Source organism: Sus scrofa, chromosome X (genome assembly GCF_000003025.6).
Source record: "Sus scrofa isolate TJ Tabasco breed Duroc chromosome X, Sscrofa11.1, whole genome shotgun sequence".
In the NCBI taxonomy this organism is placed as follows: Eukaryota; Metazoa; Chordata; class Mammalia; order Artiodactyla; family Suidae; genus Sus; species Sus scrofa.
The window spans coordinates 27135429-27151889 of NC_010461.5; the positions used below are offsets into that span (position 1 = coordinate 27135429).

A 16461-nucleotide genomic window follows, 5' to 3' on the forward strand; every position below is an offset into this window, starting at 1 on the left:
GGGTTTTGTTACTTAGACATTCAGATGTATTGTTTATACTTATTTTCTTCATATGGAAGTTTCCACATAAAAGTCTGGATTAAGTTGATAATATGGATGTAATATACATTTACTTTTGAGAGTTTTCAATTTCATTTTAAATGATCAAGTAGTTTGTAAATCATAGATGAAAACTTTTAAGATGTTTTGAGTATACAAGTTTCTTTGACATAGGCAGAATTCACGAGGTGTGTTGGGTATAAATAAGTACAACACATTTATGTTAAACATAAAAAGGTATGCAAAGAGGTCAAAGGACCAAGAGATACCTAACATTCCAGAGGCACCTGAATATGAAATGCTTATTGCATACCAAATATACAAGAGGCACTAATTACACTCATAAATACTTAGTATGCATGAGGTCTAATTCAGGCCCACCAATGAGACCCATTCTGGCCCCATGTGTCCTCTGCTCAAGAAACACAAGTAAAACCCATGGCTCTTGCTGTGGGTTGACTGTGGTCAGATGCACTTGTCTCTGTGTCCTCAGCAGAGCAAGATTACATCACTAGCCTAAGGTGAAAAGCCAGAAATTTGATGGTGATGGTTATAGTTATCTCTGTGGCATACCCAAACCAAAGTTCATTTATTAGGAGTGACTGCTATTCCTAGAATGTTAGCCTGGAAGACTCAACATTTTTGTACCTCAACTGCATTTCCTAGTTAGAGTTAAGATGTTAGTACACAGTGGCAACAACCTGTCTGGTGTGTCAAAGAGCATGGGATCACTTGAAATAAAAGAATCTTAGGAGAATTAGGAGCTGGGTGAGGACTACCTAGAAAAGAGAAGATGATGCAAAAGACCTCCTAAGTGCAAAAAGAACACATCAAGGGAATCCAAATCCAGTTCCAGGAGGAAAGACAAGGATGTGATGATGACTGGACAATGGACACTACAAGGTGCTCCTTGCAAACTTCAGCACCAGGACTGAGAACCAACCCTCCCTCCCCTTAGTGTGCCACTCGTAGGTATGGGACACATTTTCAACAGGACTACAGAGCTTCCCCCGGACAGAGATGGCTCCTGTTAGGAGATCCCTCTCTTTATGCATCAATATCTGTCAAACCATGTAAGCAGAGAAAATGAGTTTGGCTCTATCCTCAAGATGTGTTTGTTTGTTTATTTCTTTTGTCTTGTTTTCTTTTTAGGGCCACACCCGAGGCATATGGAGATTCCCAGGCTAGGGGTCAAATCAGAGCTGTAGCTGCTGGCCTATACCGCAGCCACAGCAACGCCAGGTCCGAGCCCCGTCTGCAACCTTCACCACAGCTTACAGCAACGCCAGATCCTTAACTCACTGAGCGAGTCCAGAGATCGAAACTGCGTCCTCATGGATGCTAGTCAGATTCATTTCTACTGAGCCATGACCAGAAATCCTGTCCTCAAGATATTTTGAATTCTGAGCTATCAGAAACCTGGCCTCCCACCTAGGTGAAAAGTAATATACAGTATATGGGAATAGGAGATTTTTGTGAGGAAGGGACAAAATGACACTGGCCTCTCAGGCCCCCTTGCTGCCAATGGCTTTGGATGCATATCCTGACTTGAATACTGTTACTTTACCATAGTCTTTTCCTGCAATAGACTGTAGACTTGTAAGCCCTGTAATTGTGGGTCCTGTGAGTCTTCTTGAGCAACCAAGCCCTAGCTAACACCACCTCTGTAAAATACCTGCCTCAAAAGGACAGGTGCATTTACCAAAAAGGGGGCACCTATTTCACCGGGCATGTCGCAGTAAGGGTGAAGGTGGCAGCTGGGCCTCTATTCAGACCACTCCAGGGTGTACAAAATTCCTCTACTGTGTGATTTTGTTGCTGAACAGAAGCAAATTGTTCTCAATTTGTCACATTTATCAACTGCAGTATATTTAGCCCTATGGTTTGGGCTCTCTCCAACCCACCACACACTAATAAACGAAATAACACAGGCTTTGTTAAGTGTATTTTCATTTCTGCTCTTAGAAGCGGGCTATATTTTTAAAATTTTTTAGATGCCACAAACCTACAGGATGTCATCAGACCTACTGGAGGGAAAGAAAAAGCTTAGATTATCTTTTTCCTAACTTTCAATAGAGTATTAGCCATAGGAACCAGCTTATAAATCCTCCTTCCCCAGATTTTTTCTTTGTCTCTGCTTTTCTGTCGAGTTTAATTTTCATTCACAATGCCTTGAAAAACAGTATGGAATCATGCAACATTAAACCGATTACAATTTGGGGACATTATAGGCCAATGGTGACGCTCTAAGACTTAAATAGCAAATTCTCTATAGTGGATAAAACTGTGGTATTCAGGTTTCTGCAGTATTGAAGCTTTGACAGTGAAGTGGAACAAAAATAAGACCAAGTGCTTAATGGCAGTAGCAATGCAGATTTTCTAAGGCATCCGTAATTCAGACTCTTTACTGGCATCAGGAAATCATCATGATAACATCATTAATTTTCATTCAAGTAAGAGTTAGTGGAAGCAACTTTTAGTTGGAAAAGCTGGCCAGGACAAGTTTTGTTTGCCTGAACTACAGACAATAGCTCTTTATCATGGCCTTGCAAGCATTGAAATGACAAAAACAAAAAGGCCAGAAGATAAACCTAAGCAAATCTAAAATTAAGAGGAAATTCTGAAATCATCTACTAAACAGTTAATGTGACCACACACGTTTTCAATAATAAAAGGATGGGTCAACTCTTCATTCTATATTCATACTACATGTGGAACCCCCTACCATTCTTGAGAATCCAGTAATTTAGATAAGTATACCCTAATTTTGCTGTACCTAAATCTTTTTCAAATATGAGAAAAGTCATGTTTAGAAAGGAAATGCTGAGAATTTCACATTTGTTTAACAAGTGAAAATTCTACATTCTACATTCAGAGCTTAACTTTATTACCAGGTTATAACTGTCCATGGTCAAATTTTTTTTTATAATATTGAATTCCCATTTTCCCAATGTTTATTGGAAATTTACCATAAATTGAAATAGACAATAAGACACATATGTGAACAGAAATCTTTTTAAACAGAGGATCTGGATAATGCCTAAATCCAAGGTCAAGAGGAATGTTATAGAAAGGGTTTTCCAATCTAGTCAATTTGGGGTCTTTTTCATAGTATAACCTGGATCAGCTGATGATCTCTTCTGAACTTTCCATATCTCCCAGGACTTTCCATACTTCCCAGGACTATATACTACAGCACTTTACAATAACCATTTTATAACTTCCCCTTTCTCAATGGCAGGTAGTCCCTCTTGGATGGGGCAGGGACAGAAGATGCAAAAGAGACAGAATATTTTCTCTATCCAGCCTTCTGACTCCACCCCACCCCAAACTGCCTCTTTCTAGCTCTGGTACATTAACAGGTCCCTAAGGAAATCCAAGGCCTGGGGAGCCCTTTAAAAATCACTGAAGCTTGGCAGCTATATAGCTGAAAAATAATTACTTCAGACTATGAGCTGTAAGGAAATGGAAGCCTAAATTTACTTTCATTTACACATCCATTCCCTGAAAACATATCAAGCCCTTCTGTGTGCCAGGCTTTGTGCTGAAGATTGGAAAGACCAAGACGAAGAAAAGCCCACTCTCCCCTTACACGTAATTTCACTTCTAGGCCATTTCTTCTCCATTTTCATGTCAACACACACCACCACCACCACCACCAAACACCCTTTATCTATCTTACCACTGGCCTCTGAAGTCCCCCTGAGATTTAGTATACAGGATACAGCCCTCCGCACTTCCCCAGTTCCGGCCCCAATCCTGGGTGATTTCAACACTGGCGGGGATGACGTGTGCATTGCTCTAGCCACTTGGTTCCTTAACTTACTATTCCATCTCCATGGAGATTCACATCAGGCCCACCTCTGCCACCCACTCAAGTGGTCACATCCCAGACCTACTCAGCTGAACTGTTCCACTTCTGAAATAACGTTCAGCTAGGCCATTGTGTGACCACAACTTCATGGCCTTCCAGTCACTTCCACACAACCTCTCCCTCAACAGGTAGCCTCTTGATCCCTTTACCTCCTAAACTACCAGCTTCCACCTGAATTCACAGCTTCACCTCCCCAACATGGACTTGAGAGACAGCATTGTAACCACTTAACCACTCTTTTGCCCAGATCCTCACTTCTCTGGCCCAGCTGTCCTCTGTGCACCTGGGAAAGAGCCACGCAGCTCCTGACTACCAGGTGTGCCCAGGGAGAGACTCAGCAGACTCTGGGCTCCATGGCACTGCTCCTCAGCTGAGCTCTATCCTCTACAAAGGTAAGTCTGACCCCAATTTCATCACCTTCTTTTTTTTTTTTTTTTAAGCTATTTCTTGGGCCGCTCCCGCGGCATATGGAGGTTCCCAGGCTAGGGGTCCAATCGGAGCTGTAGCCACCGGCCTACGCCAGAGCCACAGCAACGCGGGATCCGAGCCGCGTCTGCAACCTACACCACAGCTCACGGCAACGCCGGATCGTCAACCCACTGAGCAAGGGCAGGGACCGAACCCGCAACCTCATGGTTCCTAGTCGGATTCGTTAACCACTGCACCACGACGGGAACTCCCCCCAATTTCATCACCTTCTACTGCCAAGTGGAGCACCAGAACTCTCCTCAACCTTCACACAGAAAACAGAGCTCTCTCTACGGCATCCCTTGCCTGCCTCCCAATAGGTCTCCTTAGTTATTACCTGGTCCTGCCCAGATCCTTCCCTCAGCCCCATCCACTGAGTGTCCCTTCCTTCTCCTGGGCTCTGGATTATCTTTCCCCAGCCTCTGAGAAAGTGCATGTTTTATTATCTCCTCTTGAGCCAACCATTTCAATTTTGTCCTCTTCTCATATTCATTTAAATAGACCCAAGTGCCTTGAAACCTATGTGTGTGTATACTCCATTATCTCCTCAGCCCCTTCCAGCAAACTACCAGCCACTGACCTCTCCTTAAGAACTAAATTTCTCTAAGAATCGTCTCTATCAACTGTCTTTACATCGCCACATTTGATTGACTTTTAAGTCCACTTCACCACCTCTACCATGCCCCTAAAATTTCAAAGTTACTAAGACCTTCTTGTTGCTAAATCCAATCAACACTTTGGCCAACTTCATCCTGACCTCCCAGCAACAGGTGACCCTAGAGGCAGGCCCCTTCTTTCCGTCTATGCAGGATGTAGCCCTACACGCTCTTTGTATTTTCCTTTCTAATCCCCACTGTATGTTGTTTGCTTACTGTCCTAAATACTCCTTTCTTGCTCCTTTACACTCTCTCTGATCATCTACATGCTTATGATTCCTAAATATCACTCTTATTTCTCCTGAGCACCACAGCTATATGCCCAACTCTGCCAGGTGAGTCCGGCACTCATCCAAGCTGCACACCTAAGTATCATCCTTGATTTCCCCTTCACCTAGCATGTCAAACTCATCACTAAGGCCTATTGGTTCCACCTTGGATTTCTCAATTCTCCCCACTTATCTCCATTCCTACTTTGCCAACTCAGGTCACCATATTGCTGGTTTAGATTACTAAAACTGCTCACCCAATCTCTCCCTTGTCAGTTGTACACTCCCCATCCCCAAAACATATATCACTGCCAATGCAGGCTCCAGCCCACAGCCAGACGGATCTTTCCAAATGACAATCCCATCATGCCATCCTGTTGCATGGCTCCCCACTGACCTCTCATTTCTTTAAGTTTATAAAAAGCCATTCACAATCTGCCTTCCACTTGCTCCAGCCAAATATTTCACCAGTGCCCCTTCCCTGTGTCTCCTATGCTTTAGCCATGCAGAAGTATTTTCAGCTCCTGGATGCATCTCTGAACTTCATGCCGCAGCACACGCTGCGCCTTCTGACAAGAAGACTCCCTAGAGTGAGACCTGCTCTCCCTTCTGGACTCACAGAGTTTAGATACTACCTCTTTAAACAAACCTTCTCTGCACCTCAACCCCACAACTAGCTGCTCTCATCGTGCCCCATTCTTCCACTGTCAAATGACTTTATGACATTGAAACTGTCTTCACTTTTCTTCAGGGTGCCCATAAAGCCTGGAAATAGAGGCATTATCACTGTATTTTTTTTTAACAGAGTGTAGATATTCTTGATGATCCTATATATGCTCATACTATGTCTCTATCCTATGGACACTCTGTATATCCCTCATTAAACTGTATGTTCCATCAGGGTGGGGACTGTTCCTATCTATTTCATGGTCATCATGGGTTCTCAATATTATACTTGATAATATTGAGATATAATACTTGATAAAAGATGGTTATATAAATTATCTGATGAAAATAGAGAGCTGTATGGCACTGGGATTTTTCCCATTGAGGTATGCTCTTCAGCAGAAGCAGAAAAACAGTCTTGTCATCTTTCTTCTATTACAGCATTTATGTGAACATCAGCATTCAAGCTAAAGAACAATACACATCTGTGAACTTGGTTTGGATAAGGCAATCTAATGCTAATGCTTCAAATATTAAATACATGTTCTAAGAAGAAATAAAGGTAGAAGAGGGCGAGAGAATTCAAGTTTCATAAAGATAATTCTGAATCCAAAGCCATTGGTTGGAAAAGAAAAAGTATCAGTATCTTAACAATTCAACATCAGTAGCTGAGGAATGGTGACAGGAATGACAATATAACAAAACAGTCCAGGTGAACACTAAGTCAAAGATATCTTTAAAAACTGAATTCGCAGGAGTAGGGTCCTACTGTACAGCACAGGGAACTCTGTCCAATTTCTTGGGGTAGAGCATGATGGAAGATAGTATAAGAAAAAGAGTGTGTGTGTGTGTATACATATATGTGTATATTACTGAGTCACTATGCTATACAGCAGAAATTGACACAACATTGTAAATCAACCATAATTTTAAAAAAGAAAAAAAAAGAAGTCTATGTTACAACTGGACTTGTGGGAGCTACTTCTCTGCTCTCCAAAAGTCAAACATCCCCAGCGACTTTTTTTTTAAAGCAAAGAGTAACTATCAACTATTTTGAACACTGGTTAATACTTACAGCAAAGGGCCTTCTGCAGTCTTCGGAGCTTCATGGCAGTCCTATAAGCCGAGAACCTGACATTATTCAGGTCAGCTGAAGAAAAAAGGGGGAAAAAAAAAAGATCATTTCTTATGTCACCAAAAAACACAGATAAACTCCCAATGACTTGCCAACAACAACAAAAGGATAGGAAAATAATCTCTCTTGTATATGCCCCAAGTTTGGGGAGGTAAAATTCTGTCAACATGGGAAATGAAAAAAAAATGTCTTTTTGCTCTTTGACAATCAGGAAAGCTAAGTTCTGTGAGGGACAAGAGTGGCAGAGCCTACAGGGCGCTCATACAGTCCTTGTTCCCAAGACAGAAAAGTAGGAGAGGGAGTTCCCATTGTGGCTCAGTGGTTATGAATCCAACCAGCATCCATGAGGATGCAGGTTTGATCCCTGGCCTCGCTCAGTGGATTAAGGATCTGGTGTTGCTGTGGCTGTGGTTAGGCCGGCAGCTGCATCTTGGATTGGACCCCTAGCCTAGGTACTTCCATATGCCACAGGTGCAGCCCTAAAAAGACCAAAAGGAAAAAAAAAGAAAAGGAGAGCTATTTATTTTTAGGGCCTTTTAGGGTCTTTTTAGGGCCACACCTGCAGCATATGTAAGTTCCCAGGCTAGGGGTCAAAAGGGAGCTGCAGCTGACGGCCTACACCACAGCTACAGCATTGCAGGATCTGAGCCGCATCTGCAACCTATGCGGTAGCTCCCAGTAACACTGGATTCTTAACCCAGTGAGCAGGGCCAGGGATGGAACCTCATACTCATGGATCCTAGTCACGTTTGTTACCACTGAGCCACAAAGGGAACTCCTATTTGTTTTTTCAGACTAATCCCGGTTTTATTGTAGTGAGTCTTTGTTATAGAAAGATTAAAGGGAACAGAGAAATCATCATTGAAATAGCTATGAGAGTTAGGCAAACAATCAACTGGCAATATAACATTTTTTCTGATTATGAAAGTTACACACGTTCACTGTGAAAAACTTAGAAATTAAAGGGAAATATAAAATCAAGTAAACAAATCATCCATAATCCCATTACCCAAAGATATGCACTGCTAATGTTTTGAATATTTCTTATCCAACACTGTGTGTGTCTGTGTGTGAGATGTATTTTAAAATACAATTGGCACAATTAACCTTCATTCCAGGTTTAATTCTACCTGATTCCACATGTTCCTTTCATTTAACTATTTTGCACTTATTTAAAAATCCATTCAACAATGACAAGATGAAAGAAAGCTGGCCTAAAAGAAGCTCCAAACTCACACACGTGTGTACACATACATTTACTAACTGGAAGTTTTTGCTGGTCAAAAATTGGAGGCAAGCTAAATACACAACAATGATACTAGATATCAACAAGAGAAGTTGCCATTCCTTATCAGGATGAATATTTGTTTCTGTACATATTCTGCATAAATTAAGTTGGGATTAAAATGAACATTTAGCTTTATATTCTAAGGTGCAATCATTGTAATATTCTGCACAAATCAGCGACTCAATAATTGCTGCCTCAGTGGTTTCTATTGTCACCTGCCTATCAAGCCCAACTTGCCTCACCTAGCAGAAGTCTCTATTTAGATGATGCCTCCTCCCTTCCCCCTTTTCTTAATTTGGCCATGCCAAATGTGGAAGTTCCCAGGCCAGGAATCACAGCAGTCCCAACAGTAGATCCTTAAGCTGCTGAGCCACCAGGGAACTCCTAGATGATGCCCTTGCTCAATTTTGTTCAAGTCTTGATAATATACCAAGCTGTATTTCTTTTCCAGAATTTCTATGTATTTATGTTTCATAAACCCAGCTCCAAAAAGCTCTTTGAAGATAAGTACCTTGTCTCCGATTTCTGTTCTATTTTTCAGTGACTTAACATATGACTGCCCTCTGAAAAAGCAGCTGTACTATAGCTCAGGGACTGGGTGACAGACTGAACGGATAAATGAACAAAAGAATGAAAAAAGAAAAAATAAACTGGCAAACATGATTAACTGCAAAACCAAATGGCACCCTCGAAACCAATTCTCATTAGAGGTTAGGAAAGGGAAATAATTTAATCCATATTCAAGTCACTTGGGTCAACATTATTAGATTGATGGCCTTTGCAGAAACCAAACATTACAACCTAAATTGAAATAAGGGGAAAGAAAAGCAATGTCTGTAACTTACTTTAAAATATTCAATGCGGAGTTCCCGTCGTGGCGCAGTGGTTAACGAATCCGACTAGGAACCATGAGGTTGCGGGTTCGGTCCCTGCCCTTGCTCAGTGGGTTAACGATCCGGCGTTGCCGTGAGCTGTGGTGTAGGTTGCAGACGCGGCTCGGATCCCGCGTTGCTGTGGCTCTGGCGTAGGCCGGTGGCTACAGCTCCGATTCAACCCCTGGCCTGGGAACCTCCATATGCCGTGGGAGCGGCCCAAGAAATAGCAACAACAACAACAAAAAAAAAAAAAAAAAAAAAAAAAGACAAAAAATAAAAAATTAAAAAAAAATAAAATATTCAATGCAAAACCCCAAAAGACTGATAACACTAAAGGTTGGTGAGGATGTGGATCAATTGGAACTCTCATACGGTGTTGGTGGGAATATAAAATAGTATGACCACTTTGGAAAACCATGTGAGCCATTTCTCATGAAATTAAATACGTACCTATCTTATGAGTCAAATACTATACTCCGAGATATTCACCCAAGAGAAATAAAAACATGTCCACAAAAAGACACATACATGAATGCCCATAGGAGCTTTAATAGATAATAGACAAGAACTGGAAAGCAAACAACAGGAGAATGAATAAACAAATTGTGGTGTAGTCACACAATGGGATACTATTCTGCAATACAAAGGAACTAACTACTGATAATGCAACAGTGTGAACTAATCTGAAAAACATCACCCTGGGTAAAAGTAGCCAGATAGAGTGAAAAAAAAAATTATTTGATTCCATTTATATGAAATTCTAAAACAGGTAACTTTCACCTATACTGACACAAGGCAGAAGGATGGTAGCCAGAAAGGGGAGAGGGGATGGGTAACTGAATGAAAAGAACACAAGGGAACTCTTCACATGACCGAGATGTTAAATATCTTGATTGGTACGGAGGTTACTTGAATGTATACATCTGTCAAAATTCAAGCTATACACTTAAAACAGGTACATTTTATTGTATTTAAAGTATGCCTTAATAAAGTAGATTTTAGGAGTTAAACAAACCAAAAAAAACCCTCAGTACAATATGATGTATATGTGTGTTAGCTTAAGCTATGCTGAAGAGGCGGTCAGTTGTCTTAATCAGGAAAGCACACTCCAGAGGTGGCTGGCTAACAATTAATCAAAAAGCCTCACTCCAGAGGCCACCACTGTAAGTGCTTCAGCTATATTTAGCTCTTGTTATACCTAAAATCCTATTAATACACCAAGTATCCTAATTAATGTTCCATGGGCTGGTGTTAGTGATATTAGTGGTTTACAAAATACAAGGACCATTGAAAAAGGGTGAGAAACATTCCCTGCCCTTCCATTAACAGGCTGTGAGGAGAATCTAGCAGGGCCCTCCACCTTTAAAAATGGTGCCCTAGGCTGGATTCCAAGGTCTCCAGCTGTAGTTCATTGGGTTCTTGGTTGTCTGAATTCAATTAGATGGCTGACAGAATCCTTCTGTTAGAGCAGTGCTTCTCCAACTTGAGCATTCATCAGAATCCCCTGCACGGCTAGTAAAAAAAAAAAAAATACAGATCTCCAGGCCCTGCACCCAGATTTTCTGATTCCCTGAGTTTGGGGAGGGCCTGAGAATCTGCATCTCTAACCAGTTTCTAGGTGCTGCTGCTGGTGGTCCAGGGACCACACTTTGAGAGCCACTGGGTTGAGGACTGTGGCAGGTGTGGATGGGGAAACTCTCCCACCAAGCACTCAGAAAGGCAGAGCTGTGACTTCACGGTGCCTTGGGCACAGGCTCTAAAATTGTTTTCTGCTCTGGGACTAATAAGTGTTCATATATGACAGAGCTATTTCTGAGACTAGCTATGATTACAAACTAGTAGTCAAGATGTGGATAAGAAGGCAGCCCTCACCTCTAACCATGGATGGCTACCAACACCTATCCAAGAGAACCTGGGCAGATCCATTTTACTCGAAGTATGATTCGAGGACCAAAAGCATCAGCAGCTCTTTGGAGCTTGTTAGAAATCCAGAATCTCTGGCCCCACCCAGCTCTATGAATCAGAATCAACAGTTCAACAAGACCCCCAGGTGATTCACATGCACCTGCAAGTACAACTGAGCCTTTAATTGTATATCTTAATACAGTTTCTTGTTCCCTATTGTTAAAGTTTGCGTATAAACTCTGTATAGCGATCTGTGCTGTCTTTTGTTTTTCTATCTTTCTACATCCATTATGTGGGCTTTTAGATTATTTGACGGCTATAATAGTCAGTAAGACCAAAACCTAACCTCTGGAATGTATTTGTGGGCCTCCCGTTTATGGTCAACACCAATAAAATACATTCAATAAATAAAAAGTGTCCTCTTTCCAATTTTCCTCCATCTATTTAGACAGAACAAATGGTCTAAACGAGGTCAAAAGCTCCATCCAATCCCTACATTCATACCAAGAATTGGCTGATTCCAGGAGATAGAGAGCAGCAAGTGGGAGCAGCAAGGATGATCTGATCCCTTGAGGGCGTGGGTCATGGCAAAATACTATCAGAGACAAGCATCTGGAACACTCCTGCTCTAGCAGTGCTCTCAGCTTCCCTGAAGCACTTCAAACTTGCATCCCTTCCAAATCCTTCTCACCACGGCAACATTCAGCCTAGAGTTAATCCACTCTGACACCCTTTCAAGCATACCCTTAAAACATAATGCAGAGAGCCAGCTTCCCGCCACCAGCATCCAGTAAGCATCAGTGAATTGCAACAGAGTTCTACTGTGCCCTCAAAGTCCTACTCCAGAGAGTTAACCATCTGTGTTGTTTGAGTTTGCATGTGTTGCTAGGAATCGGCAGCACCCCTCCCTCTGGCTTACAGCTGGAAGAGATAAGTCTCCGCCTTGTGAAAATGTGTAGGATACACACTGAAACCTCAAGATGTCATACAGCTGTGGACAATGGGACACTGTCCCAGGCTGAGGCTGGAGCTGATCTTGTAGCTAGAGTATGCACACAGCATAAAGCTTAGAGGCCTGATCCTCGTCTCCCATGGGAGGCCAGCCTCCACTTTCCCTGGGAGCTGCCTTTCTACGACTCTGGCCCATGTTGTGATGAGCTCACTGGCTCTCATAAGTGGAACCCAAGAGGCATCAGATTATCCAAGAAAAAAGTTACACAACATTTTCATGGCAGCTGGTGGAAAGCGCCCTTCAGAAGGATAAACATGCTGAACTGTACATTCCTCTACATGACTTGAATTATTTTATCCAGGGCTGGTTCTAGCCTGAAAATAGAGAAATCTAGAAATTTAAGGAGCAGGGGGAAATATTACACCATCTACCCTCTCAAGCAGAATCACCAGCTACTGAAGTGATGGTCCATTCAGCTTTTTTTTTTGGAGGTATAAAACAAATAATAGGTTTTGTTGCCCCTTTCTTTAGGCTTTGAATTTCTCTTGACTTTGGTAAATATTTCTGTTGTATGACTTTACCCTTCATTCTGTGGAAGGTAGTGGTGGAAGGTGTCAAATTCACCAGAGGACTGACCAATGAAGTTCGAGTCACAAATCTACACATTGTTGGATATGCTCCTGCAAAAAGACTGAACAACACCTCAGCATTTTAAAGTCATGGGAACATTTGGAAAACACAGAAATAAAACATTAAGCCCCTTCATTTCAATTTTACAGCTGGTTTCTGCCTTTTTACCATACTTCAAAAATCCTGCTACCTATGACTGAAGGGAGGTCCAGAATTGAAAACAAGGAGTATTTTGGTCCAGCCTTCCAATGGCTTATGGGCACTTTTTAGAAAGGCCCAAAGTTTCAGTGTGCTTATCTATTGGGTAGAATGACAATGACCTCATAAGTGTAATGAGTGGAAAGAGCTGGATGGTTAAAGATTATTCCAACAGATAAATTAGTGTCATGGTCTTTGTTTCCTATCAATTCTATTTCCCTGCAGAAACGTAATCCCAACCACTCAGGTGATCACAAGTGAAAAATAAAGTTCAGAGGAAATATGATTTTTTTTTGGTACAGTTCCAACTTGAGTAATTGGCATACAATGTGTGAATTAAACTACTACTGCATCCCTATTTTAAATATTTTCCAAATTTTCTAAAGAAGCCAGAACAAGACAGTATCCTCACCACCACCACCACTACCACATTCTCTTCTATCATAAGAAGGCAGGAGATTTCAAAATAGAATAACATATCTCTGATTCCCCAGCCTCATTCTTCCTATAGCGTTCTAGTGGACTCTCCACATGGCGAGTATTATTCTTGCCAGCTCAAATTCCCTAGCACAGACAAGAACCATGGACAGGTCTTTATGAGGCTTGAGATAAACTGAGTAATTTAAACTATGTCTGGATTGAAAGCAAATTAAGCCAAGATGTTCAGGCTTCAGAACTTTTAGAGTACAATGCAGAATTATTGGGAACTCTTCAAGACCAGGGAAGATTTCTGGAACCTATTGTTAAAGAATCAGCCATGAGAGAAGAGGTACATTAACACATCATACTTGGTCTGTAATTATTTAGATATATTTGAGACCTTTTAAAATCTAAACTGATTAAAACCTCATCATTAACACTGAGCTTTACTTAAACAGGGAAAAAAATAAACCTACATAGAGATAAACAGGAATTGCACATTCATACTTGTGAGCTGCAGAAAGCTGTGATGGTGAATTTATAGTTACTATCAAGTTCTGTTTCCGGGTGTGAAATGGTATTACTTATTTGCTACCAGTTACTCTCTAGAATTCTTCTAAAAAATGAAGAGAAGCAATAAAGCATCCAGGGTAGTGCAAAGGTGGAAGACCGAATTGTGAAAGGGAGAAACAAACCAAACCAAAACCACAACAAAAACAAAAAAATGGGAAGCTCAATTTTGAAGTAAAAGCACAAAATCATGACTGTGGGTTGTTCAAGGCCTTTCTGGCTCCCGCCTCTTTCTTGGCCTTCCTCAGTACAATCTCATTACTTCTTAGCAACGCTTGCTGGGTGGAAGAGTTGAAATTCAAATTAGCTTTTTTCCTTGTTTGCTGCTCTGGTAAAAGGTTTGTCGAGAAAGTGGTTTCTGTAACAAGCAGGCAATGTAAAATTCTTTACAGGACCCTGTATCTTAAGTACCATAATACCACTGCTGGGCCCGAACTCTCCCCCATATAATGGAGAAATGACTCATGTGGACACTGCTACTCCACGTTCCTTTTCCTTTAAGGCTTCAAATTGGACAGGATTTAGGCCCTAATTCTCAAAACCTTGCCTCCCTATATATATATGTTTTTTTAATGTAAAAAGACTCTTTAGGCAAAACTGGTTTACAACTTTTTAAAAGACATCCACCAAATAAAAACAAACACATAAATACAGAGAACAGAGTACTAGTTACTAGAGGGGGAAGGTGAAATGGGTGAAGAATATCAACTGTATAGTGACAAATGGAAACTAAACTTTTGATGGTGAGCAAGCTATAGGGTATACAGAAGGAGAAATGTAATGGTGATCACTTGAAATTCATAAAATGTTGTTAATCACTATTACTCAAAAAAATAAAACAGGAGTTCCCATGGTGGCTCAGTGGAAACGAATCTGATTTGTATCCATGAGATGCAGGTTCGATCCCTGGCCTTGCTCAGTAGGTTAAGGATCTGGCGTTGCTGTGGCTGTGGTGTAGGCCAGTGGCTACAGTTCCAATTTGACCCCTAGCCTGGGAACCTCCATATGCTGTGGGTATGGCCCTAAAAAAAAAAAAAAAAAAAGACAAAAATAAATAATAACATCCATCTATCCATAACCCACTTACCCTTTCAATGCTTACTGAGAGTGAGCAAACACTCACTCACAGGCCAGGAAGGCTTCACTGAGAAAGTGACATTTAAGATCTGCAGGGTGATGGGTGTTAGCCAGGTAAAAAGTGGGAAAAGCAAAGCAAGGTGAAAGGTCAGCATGTTCAAAAAAGGCTCTTATGTAGAGAAGACTGTGGACCATTAAAAATCCTAAAAGGGCCCATAGTGCTGAAATTTCAGCAAGGATGAAAAGAGGCCCCAGTTCCCACCTGCCAGGAAGGCAGGGGGAACCCCACTACTGGGCCCTGCACATCATGTTAAAGACACAGGTCTTTCGATTTCCAGTTAAACATGGCAGGTAGATGGAACAGACTCACTGATTGCTCCTTAATTCTCAAACTACTAAGATGATAGAAAAAAAAATAACTAAAAATGGTATCTACCTACAAGAAAAGAGACAAAAGTGGAGAAGAGATGAGAACAGACCAGAGCTCCAGTACCTCCGAAGCTTGGAAGATGACCTGATGGTAGCTGATTTAGTGCCAAACCTAAATTCATGTGAGGGGAAGAGGAGGTGGATGGGATAGGCTGCACTAGCAGGAAGTCTCAGGAATTAGAGGCCTCGGGTTCTTCTGAGGCCTGTGATGCAGCTGAAAAGGCAGGGAGTGGCTGCACAGCTTTAGAGCTTGCAACATCCTCTCCCCTACCCCATGCAGCCAAGCATCCTAGCCACCTCCTGCTTCACCCAAACAGAAGGCGGGAGGGGTCATTCATCTCAGAAGCTGCTGCACCAGATAGGTGGACATCAGGAACTGAAAACTGAGGGATCAAGTGCCACGTCAGCGCATTGGAAGAATGTCAATCCTTTCTTTCATTCCCTACACCTGAATTCCATATTCTGCCTTTTCTCCTTCAGTCAACTCACCAAGAAAGCTCTTCTACTACTGAAGTACTTCCTGGTTTGGAATCCTGATCAGAAGAAACTTCAATCAGCAAGATTTCTAAACTCATCTTCAATCTCTGATCAGCCTTACCTGGAGAACCACACCAAATCAAGCCAACGCTCTTTCCTTCCTGAAGACACTTAGCGTCACAAGGGTACTCTCAGAACTGGGGTGAACAATATTATTTCCTTTCTCTGACTCAGAACCTTCAGCCACTGTTCTCTGGTGTGTTCCTCAATCCTATCACACTCTTAACTGACACAACTATCAGAACTACACAAACTTAGAAAATTGCCCCAGTCTCCTTCTACTCTCTTCTAATCTCTTCTAAACTTCATTCTTGAACCAATCTCCCCACTCTCTCCTTGTAAGTGAACATACATCCCAGAGTCTCTAGGGCAGAGATAGTTTGATTAAATTTTATTCTTTATAATGAAGGTAAGACATTTGAAAAATTATGAAATGTGACTTGATTTTGTATACCTTTGTACAGTTCATAGAA

At 41.6% G+C, this 16461-nt stretch overlaps 1 protein-coding gene across 22 annotated transcripts in view; it reads right to left on the minus strand.

Annotated features, from left to right (window-relative positions):
- DMD (dystrophin) overlaps nucleotides 1-16461 on the minus strand; it is a 2622506-nt gene that overhangs the window by 107206 nt on the left and 2498839 nt on the right. For all 22 annotated transcript variants that reach the window (XM_021079543.1, XM_021079551.1, XM_021079550.1 and 19 more), the window contains 1 exon segment: nucleotides 7048-7122. In XM_021079543.1, coding sequence (XP_020935202.1) covers nucleotides 7048-7122 — 75 coding nt within the window.